This window comes from Schistocerca piceifrons, chromosome 2 (assembly GCF_021461385.2).
Source record: "Schistocerca piceifrons isolate TAMUIC-IGC-003096 chromosome 2, iqSchPice1.1, whole genome shotgun sequence".
Taxonomy (NCBI): Eukaryota; Metazoa; Arthropoda; class Insecta; order Orthoptera; family Acrididae; genus Schistocerca; species Schistocerca piceifrons.
In genome coordinates this window covers 475,630,324-475,650,453 of record NC_060139.1, presented here as the reverse complement: position 1 = coordinate 475,650,453, position 20,130 = coordinate 475,630,324, and the positions used below count along the sequence as shown (strand labels likewise).

Genomic DNA, 20,130 nt, shown 5'->3' with positions numbered 1-20,130 from the left:
TTTTTTTGTCAGGCAGTGTATATATATTCTGCTATCGAATATCGCCTTTATGATAGAAACTTCATGACAGTAATGACACGCAAATGTTTCGCCTTTCCGATACTGGAGTGGTGCGAAACTCCAGCGTTCGTGTCGGTCTAATTGGGCCACCAGGCAGCTGCCCACACCTGCCTATAAGGAGAATAGCAAACATGATACGCAAGAATATAGCCCAATATAACTGACATCCACCTTGTGTAGAAATTAAGGACATATCCTGAACTCAAACATAATGAAGTATGTCAAACAGGATGATTTCCACCATGCCAGTGAACATGGGTTCTGGAAACATCTGTCGTGCGAAACCCATCTCTAGTTTTTTTTTAAGAGACATTGTGGAAGCCACGGATTAGGTTGACGCAGTATATCTTGCCTCAGCACCATACAATTCAACTCATACAAATACCTGTGTGTCGCAATTTTTGGGTATGTGAAGTGGAATGAATACACAGGATCAGTCTTAGGGAAAGCACGTGCTATACTTGAATTCATTGGTAGGATATTGGGGAAACGCAACCAGTTCACAAAGGAGATTTCCGGAACTCGTGATCCATCCTAGAATATTTATCAAGTGTGTAGGACCCACACCAAATAATCATGTGACTGTGTCCTCACCTTATTGGTAGCAGTACTGCTATACTACAAGTACGAGACTAAGTCGTGTTTAATCTCCACTAGTGAGATGCGTTCTGTGTGTTGTGCAGGTGACGAACCACTGGACGTCCGGCTGGGAGGACTGGAACATGGTGGTGAACACCGAGGGCGGCCCCACCTGGATTGGAAACCACGCGGACGCGTCCATCGTGGCTAACGCGACGGCGGACGAGTTCTACAAGCAGCCCATGTACTACGCCATCGCCCACTTCTCGCGCTTCGTGCCGCGCGGATCACGGCGCGTCAGCCTCCAGATGGACGTCTACTCCAGCGACGTCGAGAGCGTCGCCTTCCTCACACCTCAAGATGACGTCGTCGTCGTCCTTCAGAACAAGTACGTCGGTACTCTCTCTGCAGTCTGAGCTCCACTCACACTGGGCTGGCTGTACTCCTCTACTCTCCCACTACATCAGTGGCGTGTGGTGCCAGTTGAACATTTGCGTCTGACGGGAGGCGTGCTAGTCTAGTGGGTGCGGTTGTGATGACCACTGCGTCCAGAAGGCATAACGGTCAGCGCACCTGCCTAATAAGAAGGAGGCGGTTCGAGTCCTGGTCCTGCACAAATGTTCTACTTGCCTCATTCATATAAATCAATGACCGCTGGGAGATAAGGTCTTAAATTACTTTGTGTGTTAATGACCGCTGGGAGATAAGGTCTTAAATTACTTTGTGTGTTAATACACAATAGATGTAGCATCAAAATGGTGTCTGTTCTTTCAGAGATGCCAGAAAGAACAGAAACCACATATTTCTCTCACAAGTGCCATGTATGGACGTCCGTCAGATGTACAAAACTGTGTTCTCATTCGATTGGCCATTAGTTTGAAATTTTATTACGTGAGCGTACAGAATGGTTGTTAACGATCTTTCCTTGGTGAGGGTCCACAGTTATATAGAATTCTTTTAAAGAAATATCCACCATTTGACCCTTAATTGTTCACTTATTTTACATAATCATGATTTCGGCTCTGTAGCCATTTTCAAGTGTATGTTGACATGTTAAAATTGGTCTGACCTGTTTGTGATGTATCATCGTAGAAAAAACGTATTTTTGACGACGAAATGTCACAGACATGACTGTGAAAATAAGTGACAATTAACACTCAAACGGCGGATATTTTTTCCAAAAAAAGGGAGAGAGAGATAAAGAGAGAGAAAGAGAGAGAGAGAGAGAGAGAGAGAGAGAGAGAGAGAGAATTGTACATTCTAATTGATTGTTTTCACACCACAATGTAATAGTGACTGCTTTGTGGCGTGGGGGATTAGAAAGTAGTTACAATTTCGGCATGTTCCAGCAAACCCTACGGCCTATCCTCCTACCACAAACCTCTGGTTCAGAGTTGCAATGGAAGTCTTCTGCACTGAATGAAGAGGATGTCTCTCCATTGCTCGTTCAGTAACCTATAGAGTTCATCAATCCCTATCAGTTACTTTCAAAGCACTGTGAATTATTATTTCCCTGAAGGTCTGACGTCTCAGAAAGATCGCTTACACAAGATCTGGGCGCATATAACCGCTTTCTTACTGAACGTCTTACTCTGTTATATTCGATTAGGAAGTCAGTCAATTTTCTCTGTTGGATTTATTTGATGTTGGTCTATTTTGTCCTAAGACCTTTGGCCAGATAATATAAGCTACCATATATTTTTAACTCACTCTGAACTCCGCAGCGAGTTCCATAGATTGGTGAAGTTACTCTGCCAGTCTCGGCATCATATGCAAGACACCACCGGAGGTTGTAAAAGTTTTACAGTATTTTTCCTGGTCAAGACAATATTTTAGGCAAATTTCTGGCTGGAGAATTCTGAAACTACCCTCAGCATTGATCATTATAGTAGTATTTTTCTGTCGTATAGTTAGAGAACTGCTAAAGTTACGCTCAGTTTGGACCACTGTGGTGGGAGTGCTTGTATTGCTGTAAGTGAAATTACGGCAAGCATCAGACGTCAGGTCTCCTCCAGAGCATGTTGTACCGACACGTTGATGGCTCATAAAATACTGTTAGATCGTCCAACAATTTGTGACTGTCGACTGAAGCTCTGGAGAATATGGATATAAATGGTTGTCATTACTCGTTTTACTGAAAACTATTGTGCACCTTTTTAAACTATTCTCTTTGAAAATAAAAATAATTTTCTGAAGCAATATTTTGGAAACACTGATACAATGAGGCTGCCTATAATGGTGTGACTTCGCCACTGTAACAAGTATTAACTGCATTCTCATTGTAAACGCATGGCTCTCCGATACTTCTTACTTGCCTTTGGTTCGGTAGTCACTAGCGATAAAGGTCAGCAGAAAGTCGATTGAGACACTGACTTATTTACATTAGTTGCTGAAGTTGTGTGAAGGAGAGGGAACCAAAATTACGTAACCGAGATTGCAATTAAACGGTCGGTAGTGAATCAAGAGTGTACTGAACAGCCAGCTGATGTCTAATAAACCAGATACAGCAGTTCGAGCACGTGATTCAGAGAGCGGTAATTGTGTGTCGAGCAGAACTCGGACTGTGGTGGTGGACAAGGTAGGCCTCAGGTATATCAGCTTTGCTTATGAATGCTATCGGCTAAAACAAGTCTCTCTAATTATTAGCTTCGTGGAAGTCCTTCGCAGGTAAAAGCAAAGGAAGTAGGCTATTAGGCTATGTGCACTGCAAGCAGTAGATTCTTAGTATGGTGTCACACTGCATTATCCTGTAAATGACGATGGTATCGTCAGTTGTGCAAATAGGCCAGTGATTGAAAGCTTTGCTTTTGCAGAGACTTGTTACAAATATTTCGTATTTCATCCATTAGAAAATTGTCCTGAAAGCTGGTCGCAATAAAAGCTAATGTTCAATTTTTGACGACAAATCATTGGGTTCTCGAAAGCCCATGACTATAAAAGCTATTGTTTAATTATTAACTACAGATCACTTTCTGCTGACTAAAGCATATTCCTCTATTCTTTAAGTTAAATTAACTATCCTTTGAGTGACTGATATGAAGCTCGATACAAGTTTCGAAATAGTTAGTGGGGATACCCGTGATAGATTCAATGCATCACTGAGTGCAGACTCTCAATATCATTGCACCATTAGCTGCCAATAAAAACCATGCCACAATATTTTAATCTATAAGCGAATACAGACATCTAGTGTTACCTTCAATTCTAGTCAGCAAATCTCAATATAATGTTTGAATAATTAATATACTGTTCTGCAGCCCAAACTTCCCACATTTGCCACCTCAGTGAATTGTTACCTGTCATTGTTTTTGTTTCAGGGAGTTGTTTTTCTTCAAACAGTCACGTAAGCCCTCTCTTATGCACTGCGTCTAATTTGTCAAAAATGCTATGGTCACTGGAACTCCTACTACTATGGTCACGCCTCCTGTCATCTCCATGCTGTGCTTTGGGCAAATCTCTCCCTTGGTTAACCAAGGTTGCTAGAACAACCCAGCTGTTGCTCAGCCAGGCTAGTGAGTGAGCCTTCTCACCCCACCAAGCGTTCCACACTGCCACCAAGGTCACCCTACTCTTCTGCTGTCTCCACGTTGTCTACCCTCTCTGTTTGATCATTACCTGCCAGTTTTGGCCATAATTTTTGGACACCAGACCTCGTTGTCTCTGTCCTCCCCGAGACACTATCTAGTTTAACGGATCGTGTGGAGTAGGCTGATCGGTATATTCCACATTGCCATTACTATGGGTGATACTGTGGTGTTTGTTGCATGGGTCAGGGCAGCGGGTCTCCAGGGCATGAGATGCACCACCCTAACGCTCTTCTGTGGACTCGTTCTTACATTTGGCTGTCTACCATCATTACTATACGCCTGATCTTTTATTTCTAAGAAACAAGCGTATTCTCGACTTTTTCTCGAGGTATTGTCACAAATTTTTTCCAAATATAAAATGTCAACATTCATTCTATACCCATAGCGTACAGTTCGATCGCCACGCCTCCGTCCAGATGATTAATATGTTTCGATCAGTATACACAGAACTCCTTTACCATACCATGATCTGACTGATCCTCAAGAAACCTTCGAGCAGTTCTCATTGGATTCCTCTCGTCGAAAATTCGCTTAGAAACATGTCCTCAAGCTCTATTAAATCGTTACTATCATTAGCCAGATCATTCACCAAACTAATGACATCTCCCTGGCAATGTCCTCCTAGAAAACAAATTTGTGCCTGAGCAGAGGAGGGCACTAGTAGCACGTCCATATATTCTTAGATGCACGTTTCTGTACGTATCGAAATAACTACATTTACAACAACGAATAAATGGATCTGCTGAAATAACAGGTGAATGTTGTGGCACAGTTCGTAACGACTATGAAATTTCCTTGTTTATAAATTATAGAGTGCAGCAATCAGTCGTCCTATTTAGATTTTATCGTGCAAATCCAGATTTCGGTTAGTAGCTGGCCATTCTCAATGCGCTGTTTCTTATTCTCAATGCATGTAAGTCCCTGTTGTTCGGGCGTCAGTCACAATTCTTTGGTAGTATTCAAAGAACTGTGAGTGACGCCCGAACAACAGGGACTTACATGCATTGAGAATAAAAAATAGCGCATTGAGAATGGCTAGCTACTAACCAAAATCTGGATTTGTATAACAAAATCTAATAAGGACGACTAATTGCTGCACTCTATAATTTATAAGTCTCATACAGTCGCTGAGTGCATCCAATTTCCGAATGGGAGGTAACCTGACGAATTTCCCTGTTGTTTTTCACCAAGTTCTCGTATACAGTATTATTATACACCGTCTGCACTGCTTGAAACGATTCGTGTGCCTTGGTCTCCGTGACCAGCAAGTTTCTCATGTGATTTACTTGTTCATACAACTTAGTTCTGTTATCAAGCATCATCTTGTTATGAATATTACTTAATTTTTGGTCTGCTGCTTTCTCATGTTCAAAATATTTTTGTGCTCCTTGCTCAATGAAAGTGCAATATTCAGTGTCATGTTCTTCCAGACTTTTCTGTATCTTTCCTTTAGCTTCCTTATCTCATGCTTAACTATTTTTCCAAACTTTATGAAGATGAGAATTTACTTTTGAAACCACTTTCTGTCAACTGTTCATGAATCTTCTGCACTAGTTCTACTCAGAATTTGACAAACTGCTATTCCTTGTCCCACATTACTTCCGATTGTAACTTCGTTATTTCTGTTGACAAATGAGAATTTACTACTTTACCTAACGTTTCATTGCCCTTTCTGATTTGGGTTTACAATTCCATCTTGAGAGTGTCTAATGTCTCATTACTCTTACTTATTTGGGCTTGCAGTTCCATCTTGAGATATCCTACCACTTCCATGAATGTCAACAGCGAAACATTTTGCCCATTCGGGTTTGCTTCTCGAACCAACTGCGTCTCCAACTGATTTTTGCTTAGTTGAGTATCATCAATGCCTGCCAGAGGTGAATTGCTCAAATTAATTTTCAGTTGTTCCACTTTCACTTGTTCCAAGTTATTTGGAGACTCTAAACCTATTTCCTTCTCACACAAAATTCTTATTGGGGATAGGTCTTCCTCAAGCCTGTCCATGTCAATTACACCTTCCATTTACTCTAGTGAAGTGTGATCTGCTGGTTCTCTATTAGAATTAGTCACTGTGTTCTCTGAAGTTACTAACACACCCAACACCTTGTAAAGCATATGAGAGCTTAACTTCGCACGTGGCTGGCGCCGCCTCATTTGCCACCTCGCCCTCTCTTGCGTAGACCTGACTGCCGCGCTGTTGCCCTCGGCCGCCACAGGCGCCCCACGTTACTCGGCCAACTGGCACCACCCACTGCCTCACGTATACGATCTCGTTTGGTGATGCTATGTGCTTCAGAGGAAGCCCACGACCTGTTGCTACGCTCTGACTTTTCTCTCCGTCTCCAGCTGCTACTGCTCAGTGTTGTGTTGCTCTACTCCTTCTACACTGTGTTAAAACTGTCTCACTACTCTCTCAGCAATATCTTTTTAACACAGCAGTGCACTACTTTGAAATTGCATTTTACTGTTCATAACGTTACTTGCGGGCAGGCGTGTCAATTAGCATCATATTAATTAAAATCGGGGAAGAATTAAAAAGGGGAAAGTAATAGGAAACCTTAATAACTGCACAGTATTACTAAGAACCAATATAATGAAAAGTAATAAAAAGCAAAGTAGCAAAGACCAAGCGGGACAGAAAGATATAGGTGCGCGTTTGTTTTTTAATACACATAAAAGAACATGTAACACATTATTGAGCTCTCTACCTTCAGTTATCGCGATCGGGATAGTCGATGAAAAAGTGGTACGCGACTGCGAAAGGAGATTATTTAAAGACTCTTCAAGCACGTTTAAAACACATTACGTGTGACGAAGTGATCAGAGACGTTTATTGTCGAGTGAAGTGAAAATGAATCCGACAACATAATTCGAACTTTGTGTTAGCTGGGAAAAATACTCTTGGGAAACTATTATGGTTATGGAACCCACGAAAGTTGTGCGCAACGGAAAGCTATAGTTTACGTAAATCTGCATTTTATAAAATGGTGAAACGCGTGTGCGCGGAACATTAATAGAATCTTATCCTTGGACGGTTGTGGGGGTAACTGACGCAAACAACGCACCAGCATAAAAAATAGTTCGCTTATTAACTACCAGATATCAATTAACGGGGACCTAAAACACTAAAAAAGGATAGGATCATCACCTCCAATCCCGATTCATATTTCATATTTAATTAGTGAAAAGAAAAGTGTTAATAAACAAACTACATTTCAATTTTATCCACGATTTTGGCTCCATTACGTAGTCTTGACTACACGATAAACAATATCTGTGGAAGTTGTATGCAACGTATCGTCATAATATTTAGCCAACCAATATTGTGGGACACCAAAAATGTAAATGCATGAAATTGTTCTTACAGCGGATGTATAATGTGTGAGTGCGACGAACTATACTGAGAAACTGAACATCCATTACGTACTTGCATGTTTATCTGCGAAAATGGTCCTTGTCGGTACATCAGCACAGAGTTAGAATAGAATCGCTGCAACATTGCAAACCATTCAGATTAATCGAACATCTAAATACGCATAATGCTGGTACCACCAGGATGTGTTCTTTCTCCTCACCCCAGTGGCAGCAATTGAATTAAGAGTCAGCCGGAAATACATTTAAATCAATTGACGACCATTGAGCTAGCGTCACGAATTTTCAAACGTCCACTGCCACGTATGAAGGCGAGTGACACCACGAGTGTTAACGTCGATCGAGTGGTGTCGTCGTGATCGTATTGAATGACAATGAGCGGTTACATGTTTCTTCACCAATATCCAAACCGCTTCTCAGATGCCTATGCACCACTTCGTAACTTATTCACTCTTTTCTCTAGTATGGCTCGTTACCTTTTTCGTGTCAAACAAAATGAAACACTTCAGTATGATATGAGAGAAAATAACGATGGTGCAAACTGTAACCAACAAGTACCACAAGTAAACTGCCTGTATCAGGAAGCTTGAATATAACGTGAGTGTGTTGATCTAGTGCGTAGGAGACCCAGCTTTTTGGTTCTGCGTCTTCGACGTTTCACCACAGAACCATGGTGTTCCACGTTCATATCAACATCGTTTAATTTTCATACTGAACCACCCTACACACCAAAGCAATTCAATATGTGGTTATAAAAAACTCAGGACGCTTCATAAGCAAATATATTCTCTGTTGGCAAGTTCTACATTGCTTTGGACGATGATGATAAACTTCCTCACTGCCGCGACGGGAGTGAGCATCAGCGCCAGATGTCGGCCTGCAGCTGTCTGCGCGTGCTGACCAATTGACCAATAATCCTCGAGCAGCGGTGCGTAACAAACTAAAACACGTAGGCATCACGTGCCACTTAGCACACAAAAGACAATATTTTCCAATTTTACAATCTCGTGAATCTCTTAAAGAGGATGTTGCTGTAGATTTCTAGAGAACAAATTTTTTTTCAAAGCTAGTAAAAGACACAGTATTACTGTATCTTTTGAAAACTCTAATGTGATCTGACATTGTCAGGCAGACCAAAGAACTGATAACGCTTTTTTCGACTTGAGCTTGACTTTTAAATTCCGTTGTCATACAAAATAACACCACGAGGCGCAGGATAAATCAATGAATTGCCCTCTCTACCTGGTGACTCTGCCAGTCCCCTACATGTTCACCCTTGAATGTGACGCACTTCTCCCAAGTATGGATGACTTACATGAGACATTGGTTTTAGAAGCCTCTATGTTGTCTCTTAAGGAAATGTTCCACCTCGAAAATCACCTCGTCGCCATTGTAGCAATACGAGCCCTGCAATAGGTTTTCTAAGGAAGCAAAGAGAATGAAGTCATTAGATGCCATCTCAGGACAAAATAGCATTAGCGATTGTGTCGTGTACATAATGAACTGGAGTGTTGTCGTGATGGAATGTTACCCTCCTTGGAAACATTCCTAAGACGCTTAGCCTTCAGAGTCTTGTCAAACCTTTCCAGGACATTTTGGTGCCCTACTCCTGTGACGGTTTGCCCTTTACGAGTTACATCTGTCATCTTCACACCGTGGCAATTCCAATAAAACACTCAGAATAACCTTGCCCATTGTGAGACCTTAACTTTTCCCGGCGAATTGAATGTTCGAACAACTTACGGGTTTGCTGCCGGGTGACGTCGTCGACCACCGCCGATATTTCGACAGGAGCCTTGAGAATGGCAGGGTGTGTTCCTGTCGAAATATCGGCGGTGGTCGACGACGTCACCCGGCAGCAAACCTGTAAGTTGTTCGAACATTCAATTCGCCGGGAAAAGCTAAGGTCTCACATTGTTTACCTCAACGGGGAGGAAATGTATCGTAGCTTGCGGAGGTTGGATAAACTTCGCAGCAGTAGAGTAAGGTTGGGATGTGCATTATCGTTTTTACTGAAGTGTCGAAATCATAGTGTGGTTCCAACGTTTGCTAAGGTTGTGCATCATATTAGTTCTCCTGCCGCCGATCGCATCAAGCAACGTGCTGGTTTAGCTCTTGTTCATGAAAGGATCCACTATACTCGCCGTCAATTAGATTTTGTTTCTAAGGAATTATTTCAGCTTCATTTAATGATGGCGTCTAATGTCTCTGAATTTTCTTGGGATTGGTGGACGGTGCCTCTTGGTCGCAGTATGACTGGAAATTTCAGTCTGCAACTGCTCGTCATTCGGCGAAGTTTAAACGTTTCCTTGGCTCAGTGTCTAATTCTAATTTTAATTCTCGACGTTCTGTGATCAATCTCACGGAGAAGACGTTTGACGACGCAGCTTTGTCTGTGCTGGGGAAAGGTTTGAACTTCGCACCGACGTCTAAGAGTTTACCAGTCGTTGATTTTATTAGTTCTATCGAACACGCTGTTTATACACTACCCTCCGAGGCTGCGGAAGAGGTTAGGAGGGAAGCTTGTCGCGTGTTGACTGGGGCCCGTCCACCCAAGTGTAATATTACAGCAGCTGAAGCGGCTGCTTTACGTTCACTCAGAATGGATCCTGATATTGTTATTTTACCTGCAGACAAGGGAAACGCCACCGTTTTGTTGGAGAAGAACGTTACATTCAAAAGATGCAGTTTCTACTTTCTGATTCGGCGTATCGCAAAATCGGTGCTGACCCTACTAAGAGTGTTGCGAGAAAGACCAATAGCCTCCTGAAGAAAAGTTCTTTGTCACAGGAGACTATCAAAAGTCTTAATTCTTACTGTGCTGTACCACCTCGATTATATGGCCTCCCTAAGGTCCATAAAGAGGCTGTCCCGTTGAGGCCTATTGTTTCTAATATTGGTGCTCCGACATATCGTGTAGCTAAACATCTTGCTAGTAGGTAGGTGTGAACACCACATTAAGAACTCTGTAGATTTCTTACGTCGATTGCAGGGATTACGTTTGAATGACTGATATTTTAGTCAGTTTTGATGTGGTTTCTCTTTTCACTCACGGTCCTCTCTGATTCGTTGCAACTAATTGAGGTTAAGCTTGGTGTCGAGTTAACAGATTTGTTTCGACATGTGCTGACTTCCACTTACTTTTTATTCAATGGTCAGTACTACGAACAGACTGATGGAGTTGCAATGGAAAGCCCGCTGTCACCTATTGTGGCCAATTTGTTTATGGAGGACTCTAAGGAACGTGCATTGGAGTCAGCGACTTTGAAACCTGCGTGTTTTTCAGATATGTAGACGATACTTATGTTGTTTGGCCTCATGGTAGTGAGAATTTAAATCGGTTTTTGGAACACCTGAGTTCGATCCACCCTAATATTCAGTTCACTATGGAGGTGGAAAAGAATGGAAGCCTTCCCTTCCTTGATGTGTTGGTCCAAAGGAAGACTGATGGTACGTTGGGACACTCTGTTTATAGGAAGCGTACTCACACTGACTTGTATCTGCGAGCTTATAGTTTTCACCATCCAGCTCAGCGTGAAGGAGTACTTCGTAGCTTGGTTCACAGGGCCCACATTATCTCAGACCCTGAAAGTTTGGCAGCTGAGCTATCACATCTTGAAGTCACCTTTCGTCAGAATGGTTATAGTGAGAGGCAGATCAAACGTGTGTTGCGCTATCAGCCATCTGTGCTACGGGTGAGTGACGATAGCAACGAGGTGGCACCTAGGTCTACGGCCTTTTTGCCTTACGCAGGAAGTATTTCCAACAGGAAATTTGATGTGAAATATGTTTTCCGACCACCTTCTAAGATTAAGGCCTTATTGGCGTCCGTAAAAGATGATCTTAGTTTGCGTAAGGCTGGAGTCTATCGTATTCCTTACACTTGTGGCATGTCATGTATTGGTCAGACAATCAGGACTGTGGAAGACCGGTGTATTGAACATAAGCGTCACACACGCTTACAACAGCCGAGCAAATCCGCAATTGGAGAACACTGCCTTGACACCGGGCATCCTATGGAATACAACAACACGGAGATTCTGGTTTGCACGTCCAGCTATTGGGATAGTGTTATTAAGGAAGCTGTTGAAATCAAACTATCAAGCAACCTTATTAACAGAGATGGTGGGTTTTGTTTAAATGCTGCTTGGAATCCGGCTCTGTCTCTCATCAAAAAACAGAGGGAAAGAGTTATTGCTACCTCACCTGTTGATTAGTCACTATCGATATTTCTGGTGTTGGTCATCTTTGTTTGTGTTGACGTTCTGTGTGTGGTATCTTCCTTGTTTCTCCTCTGTGAACCGAGGTATTAAATTTCCTTGCACATTTCTTCCTCCTTGCATTTGTGCCTTGAGAATGGCAGGGTGTGCTCCTGTCGAAATATCGGCGGTGGTCGACGACGTCACCCGGCAGCAAACCCGTAAGTTGTTCGAAACTTGCCCATCGATAGTTGCGTCATTGCTTTTCCCGGCGGTGGTGGTTCCACTGCTTGGTTTGCTCCTTTGTCTCGGTGTTGTGGGGATAGACCCGTCATTCGTTGATGGTAATAGGATGGCTAAAGGAGTTATCTGGATCGACAGGATAGGACTCAGCTACAACACAACAACTTCTGCATCTGTTCAGCTGGCTTTTTGATTGGCTGAAGGCAGTCGCAGGCGACCTTTATCATCTTCAAAACGTTGTGTAAGACTGTGACCTCTGACCCATTGGAGATTTTTCCATTATCACATCGATTGTGACATGCTGGTCGTCTAGCACCACGGCATGCACTTATCTTGCGATTCCCTGTTCTTCTCAGAGAGATGGTCTGCCCTATCGTTTTACATCGTTCAGAATTACCTCACTGGAAGCGTCTGCGACACTTAACCTCTGGCTGTTATAATGGTGCATTATTACTGTACTCTTCTATCATTACAGCATGGATTGTTGCGGCGTTGTTCCCCTTTTAATGCAGGAAACTAATTACCGGACGTTAGTCGACTTTATCAGTGCGCTTTGTCATTTTCTTCTGTCTCTTTTTGCAGCGTGCTCCGGTACTGTGGCGCAGGAATTTCATGTGTACCGTAAGTGCAGAGAGATACCTAGAAACAAACAAATATATCAATTATATAACTTTATTTTACGAAGTGATAATTAGAGCTACACTCCCAGAAAAAGTTAGTATAGAGGTTTCCAATTTACTCAAGATTTATTGTTGCAACATTGTTTATGGAGTACATGCGATGATAACACTGAGAGACCAATAGCATAAGTGGTTATGAGGCACCAGCTATCGATCCATACTGAGTGGCCCACATTCGTACGTGGTGCAGCCTCCACGGCGGCAATACAGGCGCTGATTCTGGCATCCAGTCGACCGTGCCGATAGCGAATACTGTCCTAGGATATATTACGCCACCGCCGGCCGCGGTGGCCTAGCGGTTCTAGGCGCTCAGTCCGAAACCGCACGACTGCTACGGTCGCAGGTTCGAATCCTGCCTCGGGCATGGATGTGTGTGATGTCCTTAGGTTAGTTAGGTTTAAGTAGATCTAAGTTCTAGGGGACTGATGACCACAGGTGTTAAGTCCCATAGTGCTCAGAGCCATTTGAACCATTTTTTATACTACGCCACCCTGTTGGACAGGTTCACGTAGTTCTGTAAGAGTTGTTGGCTGATGAGTCGCACAAGTCACTTCTCGTACCATCATATCCAGCACGTGCTCTATTTGGGACAAGTCCAGAGTCCACAGATTGTGCTTGTCGGGGAACATACCGCGCGTCCTGCAGAGCATGTTGAGTTCGACTGGCGGTGTGTGACCGAGCATTATCCTGTTGGAACTACGCATCACTTTCCTGTTGCAAGAATGGCAAAATAAAGCGTCTAACAATATTCTGCTTGTACTGAGGGCGGGTTAACGTCACCTCCAGGTTATCGCACCCGAGATCATAACGCCTGGGTTGTGACCAGTGTGTCTTGCACTATACGAGACAGTGCCGACCGCATCTACATCCTATACGCAGGCAAGCATCACTCGTGTGTAGGCAGAATCTATTTTCATCGCTGAAGACCACAGCGTGCCATTCCATTTTCGAAATGATCCTTTGGCGGCACCAGTCGACACGGCATGTCGAGTTTGTGGCGCGAGTGGAAGACGGGCTAAGGGACTGCGTGCTTGTAGTCCCAGTGCTAACAAAACGCTCGTGCTGACACGTCTGGGCACACAAGCTCTCTTACCTGTGCTGCAGTAGCTGTACGATCTGCCACTGCTGCCTTTACAATACGACGATCCTGATGGGCGTCTGTGCTGCGGGTACCTCCAGAAACTCGTCTACATGTGTGAGAATGTTCACGTGAGCACTGACACCAGCATCGTTGCACAACTGACGTTGCACGTCCAACTTGTGTGCAATTCTCCGAAAGGACCACAATTTGATCCTTTCCAAACTCGCTCAGTTGGCTGTAGGATGCACGCGTGCATCTTCGTGCCGTGATTGCCTTTTTGCTTCACACATCTGTACCACACTGAGTTTTCTGGGTGAGCATTCACTATTAGAGGGTAGAAACAGATGGCACTCTGGTAGCTATGCCACTACGCTATCTGTTGGCGAACTACGTTGAAACCATTATCAGTACATCCACTGTCGTCCAGGTGGCGTATACCATCACCGGATCAAAATCGTTGTCGTCTTTTCGGATGTACTAATTTTTTTTGCGGCAATGTATGTGACCACGGCTCATAATATTACAAATGTCAATCATTTCCTGCAGGATATATACAGTAAAGATGCAAACCAAAAAAAAAATATTTTTTTCCATTGGCAAAAACATAACCACAAGATATAATGTTAAGTCTGCAGCTTACGGGAAGGAACAAATTATTCTGGTTATGTGGGTATCTTCTAATGAGGTACTGCAATAAATCGTTTCTGACAATTCCCTGCTTCAGACACTGCCACACTTAATGAAATGTCGTTTACAGTCAGAAACCAATAATCATTGTTTATATGCAGCTGACCGAAAATTTATTAGCTAGCTACAACATGACAATCGATGTGGAATGCAGCAATCTGCAGGCGCACCAGAGTACTGTGCTCATAGAGCAGAGTCCTGCAACCGGATATTATACAGATCAGTGCCCATTGGTACCCCTGTTTGCATCGTAGGTTTGTTTGCGGACCAGGTTGTTTGTGTGTTGCCAGGCAGGGGACGCGGCGCTCCGTGGTGGTGTCGGACCCCCAGCTGGGAGAGGCGTCGCTGTCGCTGCCCGCACACTCCATGCACACGCTCGTCTACCGGCGATTCGGCAACACTGTCTGAAAGCCGCTTCTGCACCACAGCACTCTTCAAACACACTTGTATTACAGACCAAATAAACACACACCTACTGAAAAATCTGTGTTTCTATGTTGCACTGCAACTTCCAACAACCCTCCTACTTTGTACAGCTAACTCTTCGGACTGTATCTTCAAACTTCGTGGCGTCTCTCTTTATCTTTGAACTGATGTTGGTTGTGTGTGGCCTCTGCACACAATGAGGGAACCATCACAGTGAGAACAACAACTTAGAAGGGAAATTCTCCATCGTAGCCCTTTCTGACTTACTTGTAAAATGGGCCATTGGATAGCTCATCAAAAACTAAACACACATCAAGCATGAAAAGAGGAAGTAGGTGTACTGAACTGTGAAAAAAAGAGGCAAAATAGAAATAGTGAGCGATCGAAGATCAGGACTCGCAACATCGATAGAATTGGAAGAACAGCAGCGTCCTGGTTGTATAGTCACAGTGTTGGAATGCGAAGGAGAAGGTCCATCTTCAAATCTCCCTCGTGGTACCACATTTTTCTTTTCACAAAGTTATGAATTTTATGTCTGGTCTTTGACATGTCTGTTCTCGTTCTTAAGTCATGACAATTTTGATACTAGACATTGGTTGCACAATATGAATCAAGTGGCAAGAATATTTAACCATCACAAGTAAATTTGACGAATAGTGAGAGCAGGCGAGATGCCACATAGACCTCTCAGAGAATTGAAAACAACGAATAAACGGATGTGAACTATGTCACAAGAAAGAAATTCAAGAGTCAAAACTTCCAAAACGGAACGCATGAGTCACAACATGTCGTACTTGTGTAGAACAAATAGAAGATGAGTACATATGGAGGTCCCTTCCTTACATTTCAGCGGCCGCGGTGGCCGAGCGGTTGTAGGCTCTTCAGTCCGGAACCGCGCGACTGCTACGGCCGCAGATTCGAATCCTGCCTAGGGCATGGATGTGTATGATGTCCTAACTTCTAGGGGACTGATGACCTCAGATGTTAATTCCCATTGTGCTTAGAGCCATTTGAAGCATTTTTTCCCTTACAGTGCGCTGTTGCAAATGGACGTGACACCATGACATACACACAAATTTGAATATGGCGAACAGACACGTCAGTGCCCGGTCGTACAGCTCTTAAAATTGTGGAAAAAAAAAAGAGTGGCACGTGGGGGACTTGAGCAAGGATATCCCCATTTTCAGTCCAACACCCTGAACACGGAACCACAACGTCATCGCTGCGGACATGCGCTCATTGTTGCACAGCTTTGGCTTGGACCGTTCATTGTTTCTACTTGGCTGCTTTTCTCACACTTCAGCGCACTTTCTTCCTGTTTTCATGCTTGATCTGCGTTCAGTTTTTGACGGGATATACACCGGGCCACCTTACCATTAAATCTCAAGGCGGTGCGATGGGGAGTTTCTCTTTTTAGGTGTACAACAGTTCATATTCGTTGTTTGTGGGTTGCCCAACCATGGAAAGGTTGTACATCATTTCAGGCGTCCTGAAATATAAGTCAGGTCTAAGTATAACAGGTTTTTATTTACGCTGTATGGCGGACACAATTCGCATAAAATTCTTAATAGCAAGTTTTTTGTAAAAACTCATTACAAAATACAAAAAAGAAAGAAAACGCTCACACACTGTGGGGCGTACCAACTTACAAGGAAGACCGTATGGGGAATTCGTAATAAGAGTTCTTCATTTGATAGCTTGCAAATTTAATGGTAACAAGACAAAAATAGACCAAAAATTATAATCAAGTAGGCAACAAAGGTTGAGTGGCAGATCAAATAAATAGCGAGCTGCTCAGAGTATGGATCGTGCTATAGCACTTGCGACCGCTTACATTTCCCAAAAATCAGCTACAAAGCACCAATTTGCAACAGGTAGAAGCCGGAAGATGAACCCGAAAACCTCCTTCTTCACCCTCAACACTCAACTTTCAAAAAACTCCTCACGGAAAGGACGATTCAGCGTTGTTGTCAATGTGAGGAAAGGGTATATCTCCTACTATTCGAAAAAGCATGGGAACACATCAGAAATTTCCAACTCCTGGAGTACAAAACGCACATCGACACACAAGAGGTTAGCATTGCTCTGTAGCATTGAGCCACGCATTGATCGACCTCTTTGCGACATGCACGGTGCTGGGCTGACTCATTCGATTAGGAACGGAAAATTTTATGGGTAAAAGCAACCAAAATTTAACGCTGGTAGAGCAGAGGGACGGTGATCAATTGTGCGGCCGATCGGTTGTTGGAAACCCGGATCCGCGCTTTCTGCCGGAAATGGCCAGCTTTTGAGCGCCGACACACGAGACGTGCTGCCCCAGCAGAGAGAAACGGAGCGGTGGGCAGCCGAGAGCTCTTGCTGTCTTCGGAATTGTGTGGACGATGCTTTTCCGAAAGTCAGACGGTATGTCGCCAGACTTATACACTCCTGGAAATGGAAAAAAGGACACATTGACACCGGTGTGTCAGACCCACCATACTTGCTCCGGACACTGCGAGAGGGCTGTACAAGCAATGATCACACGCACGGCACAGCGGACACACCAGGAACCGCGGTGTTGGCCGTCGAATGGCGCTAGCTGCGCAGCATTTGTGCACCGCCGCCGTCAGTGTCAGCCAGTTTGCCGTGGCATACGGAGCTCCATCGCAGTCTTTAACACTGGTAGCATGCCGCGACAGCGTGGACGTGAACCGTATGTGCAGTTGACGGACTTTGGGCGAGGGCGTATAGTGGGCATGCGGGAGGCCGGGTGGACGTACCGCCGAATTGCTCAACACGTGGGGCGTGAGGTCTCCACAGTACATCGATGTTGTCGCCAGTGGTCGGCGGAAGGTGCACGTGCCCGTCGACCTGGGACCGGACCGCAGCGACGCACGGATGCACGCCAAGACCGTAGGATCCTACGCAGTGCCGTAGGGGACCGCACCGCCACTTGCCAGCAAATTAGGGACACTGTTGCTCCTGGGGTATCGGCGAGGACCATTCGCAACCGTCTCCATGAAGCTGGGCTACGGTCCCGCACACCGTTAGGCCGTCTTCCGCTCACGCCCCAACATCGTGCAGCCCGCCTCCAGTGGTGTCGCGACAGGCGTGAATGGAGGGACGAATGGAGACGTGTCGTCTTCAGCGATGAGAGTCGCTTCTGCCTTGGTGCCAATGATGGTCGTATGCGTGTTTGGCGCCGTGCAGGTGAGCGCCACAATCAGGACAGCATACGACCGAGGCACACAGGGCCAACACCCGGCATCATGGTGTGGGGAGCGATCTCCTACACTGGCCGTACACCACTGGTGATCGTCGAGTGGACACTGAATAGTGCACGGTACATCCAAACCGTCATCGAACCCATCGTTCTACCATTCCTAGACCGGCAAGGGAACTTGCTGTTCCAACAGGACAATGCACGTCCGCATGTATCCCGTGCCACCCAACGTGCTCTAGAAGGTGTAAGTCAACTACCCTGGCCAGCAAGATCTCCGGATCTGTCCCCCATTGAGCATGTTTGGGACTGGATGAAGCGTCGTCTCACGCGGTCTGCACGTCCAGCACGAACGCTGGTCCAACTGAGGCGCCAGGTGGAAATGGCATGGCAAGCCGTTCCACAGGACTACATCCAGCATCTCTACGATCGTCTCCATGGGAGAATAGCAGCCTGCATTGCTGCGAAAGGTGGATATACACAGTACTAGTGCCGACATTGTGCATGCTATGTTGCCTGCGTCTATGTGCCTGTGGTTCTGTCAGTGTGATCATGTGATGTATCTGACCCCAGGAATGTGTCAATAAAGTTTCCCCTTCCTGGGACAATGAATTCACGGTGTTCTTATTTCAATTTCCAGGAGTGTACATTCTGCACACCAATGTGAATAGTCGTTTCGTTGGCACTTCCCCGAACGATTTCAGAAATTCTAGTGGGATGTTATATATCCTTTCTGTCTTATTTGATCTTAAGTCCTCCAAAACTCTTACATTCTGATTCTAATACTGGATCCGCTAGCTCTTCTAAATCGATTCCTGTTTCTTCTTCTATTACATCAGACAAATCTTCCCCCTCATAGAGATTTTCAGTGTATGCATTTCACCTATCCGCTCTCGCCTCTGCATTTAACACTGGAATTCCCATTGCACTCTTAATGTTATCACACCTGTTTTTAATGTCACCGAAGGTTGTTTTGACTTTCCTGTATGCTGAGTCTGTCCTTCCGACAATCATTTCTTTGTCGATGTCTTCACATTTTTCCTGCAGCCATTTCGTCTTAGCTTCCCTGCGCTTCCTATTTATTTCATTCCTCACCGACTTGTATTTCTGTATTCCTGAGTTTGCCGAAACTTTTTTGTACCACCTTTCATCGATCAATTGAAGTATTTCTTCTGTTACCCATGGTTTCCTCGCAATTATCTTCTTTACACCTATGTTTTCCTGCCAAAAATCTGTGATGGCCGTTTTTAGAGATGTCCATTCCTCTTCAACTGGACTGCCTACTGAGATATTCCTTATTGCTGTATATATAGCCTTAGAGAAAGTCATTCCTTATTACTTCCGTATCCCACCTCTTTGCGTATTGATTCTTCCTGACTAACGTCTTAAGCTTCAGCCTACTCTTCATCACAGCTATATTGTGATCTGAGTGTATATCTGCTCCTGGGTACAGCTCACAATCCAGTATCATATTTCGGAATCTCTGTCTGACTATGATGTAATCTAACTGAAATCTTCCTGTATCACCTGGCTTTTTCCAAGTATACCTCCTCCTCTTGTAATTCTTCAACAGAGTATTCGCTATTACTAGCTGAAACTTGTTACAGAACTCAATTAGTCCTTCTCGTCTCTCATTCCCTGTCCCAAGCCCATCTTCTCATGTAACTTTTTCTTCTACTCCTTCCCCTACAACTGCATTCCAGTCACCTATGACTGTTAGATTTTCATCTCCCTTTACATACTGTATTACCCTTTCAATATCCTCATACACTTTCTCTATCTGTTCATCTTCAGCTTGCGACGTCGGCATACATACCTGAACTATCGTTGTTGGTGTTGGTTTGCTGTCGATTATAATAAGAACAAACCTTAGTTCATCAGCCCACTCGAAGCGTAAATGATTGCGAAAGCATACTCGACTTTTCAGCAACAAATAATCCTGGCCAAATAGTGCGTATTGTGACGAATACAGGGATTAGCGACCACAAGGCACACCTACAAAAAAAAAAAAAAAAGA

At 44.2% G+C, this 20,130-nt stretch overlaps 1 protein-coding gene across 1 annotated transcript in view; it reads left to right on the top strand.

The window, feature by feature from the left end:
- Nucleotides 1-14,896, top strand: part of LOC124775495 (lysosomal acid glucosylceramidase-like) — a 70,348-nt gene extending 55,452 nt beyond the window's left edge. Inside the window, exons 5-6 of the mRNA XM_047250329.1 lie at nucleotides 744-1,027; nucleotides 14,779-14,896. Of these exons, the coding sequence (XP_047106285.1) occupies nucleotides 744-1,027; nucleotides 14,779-14,896 (402 nt within the window). The remainder of the gene's footprint in view (nucleotides 1-743; nucleotides 1,028-14,778) is intronic.
- Nucleotides 14,897-20,130: the final 5,234 nt, after the last annotated feature.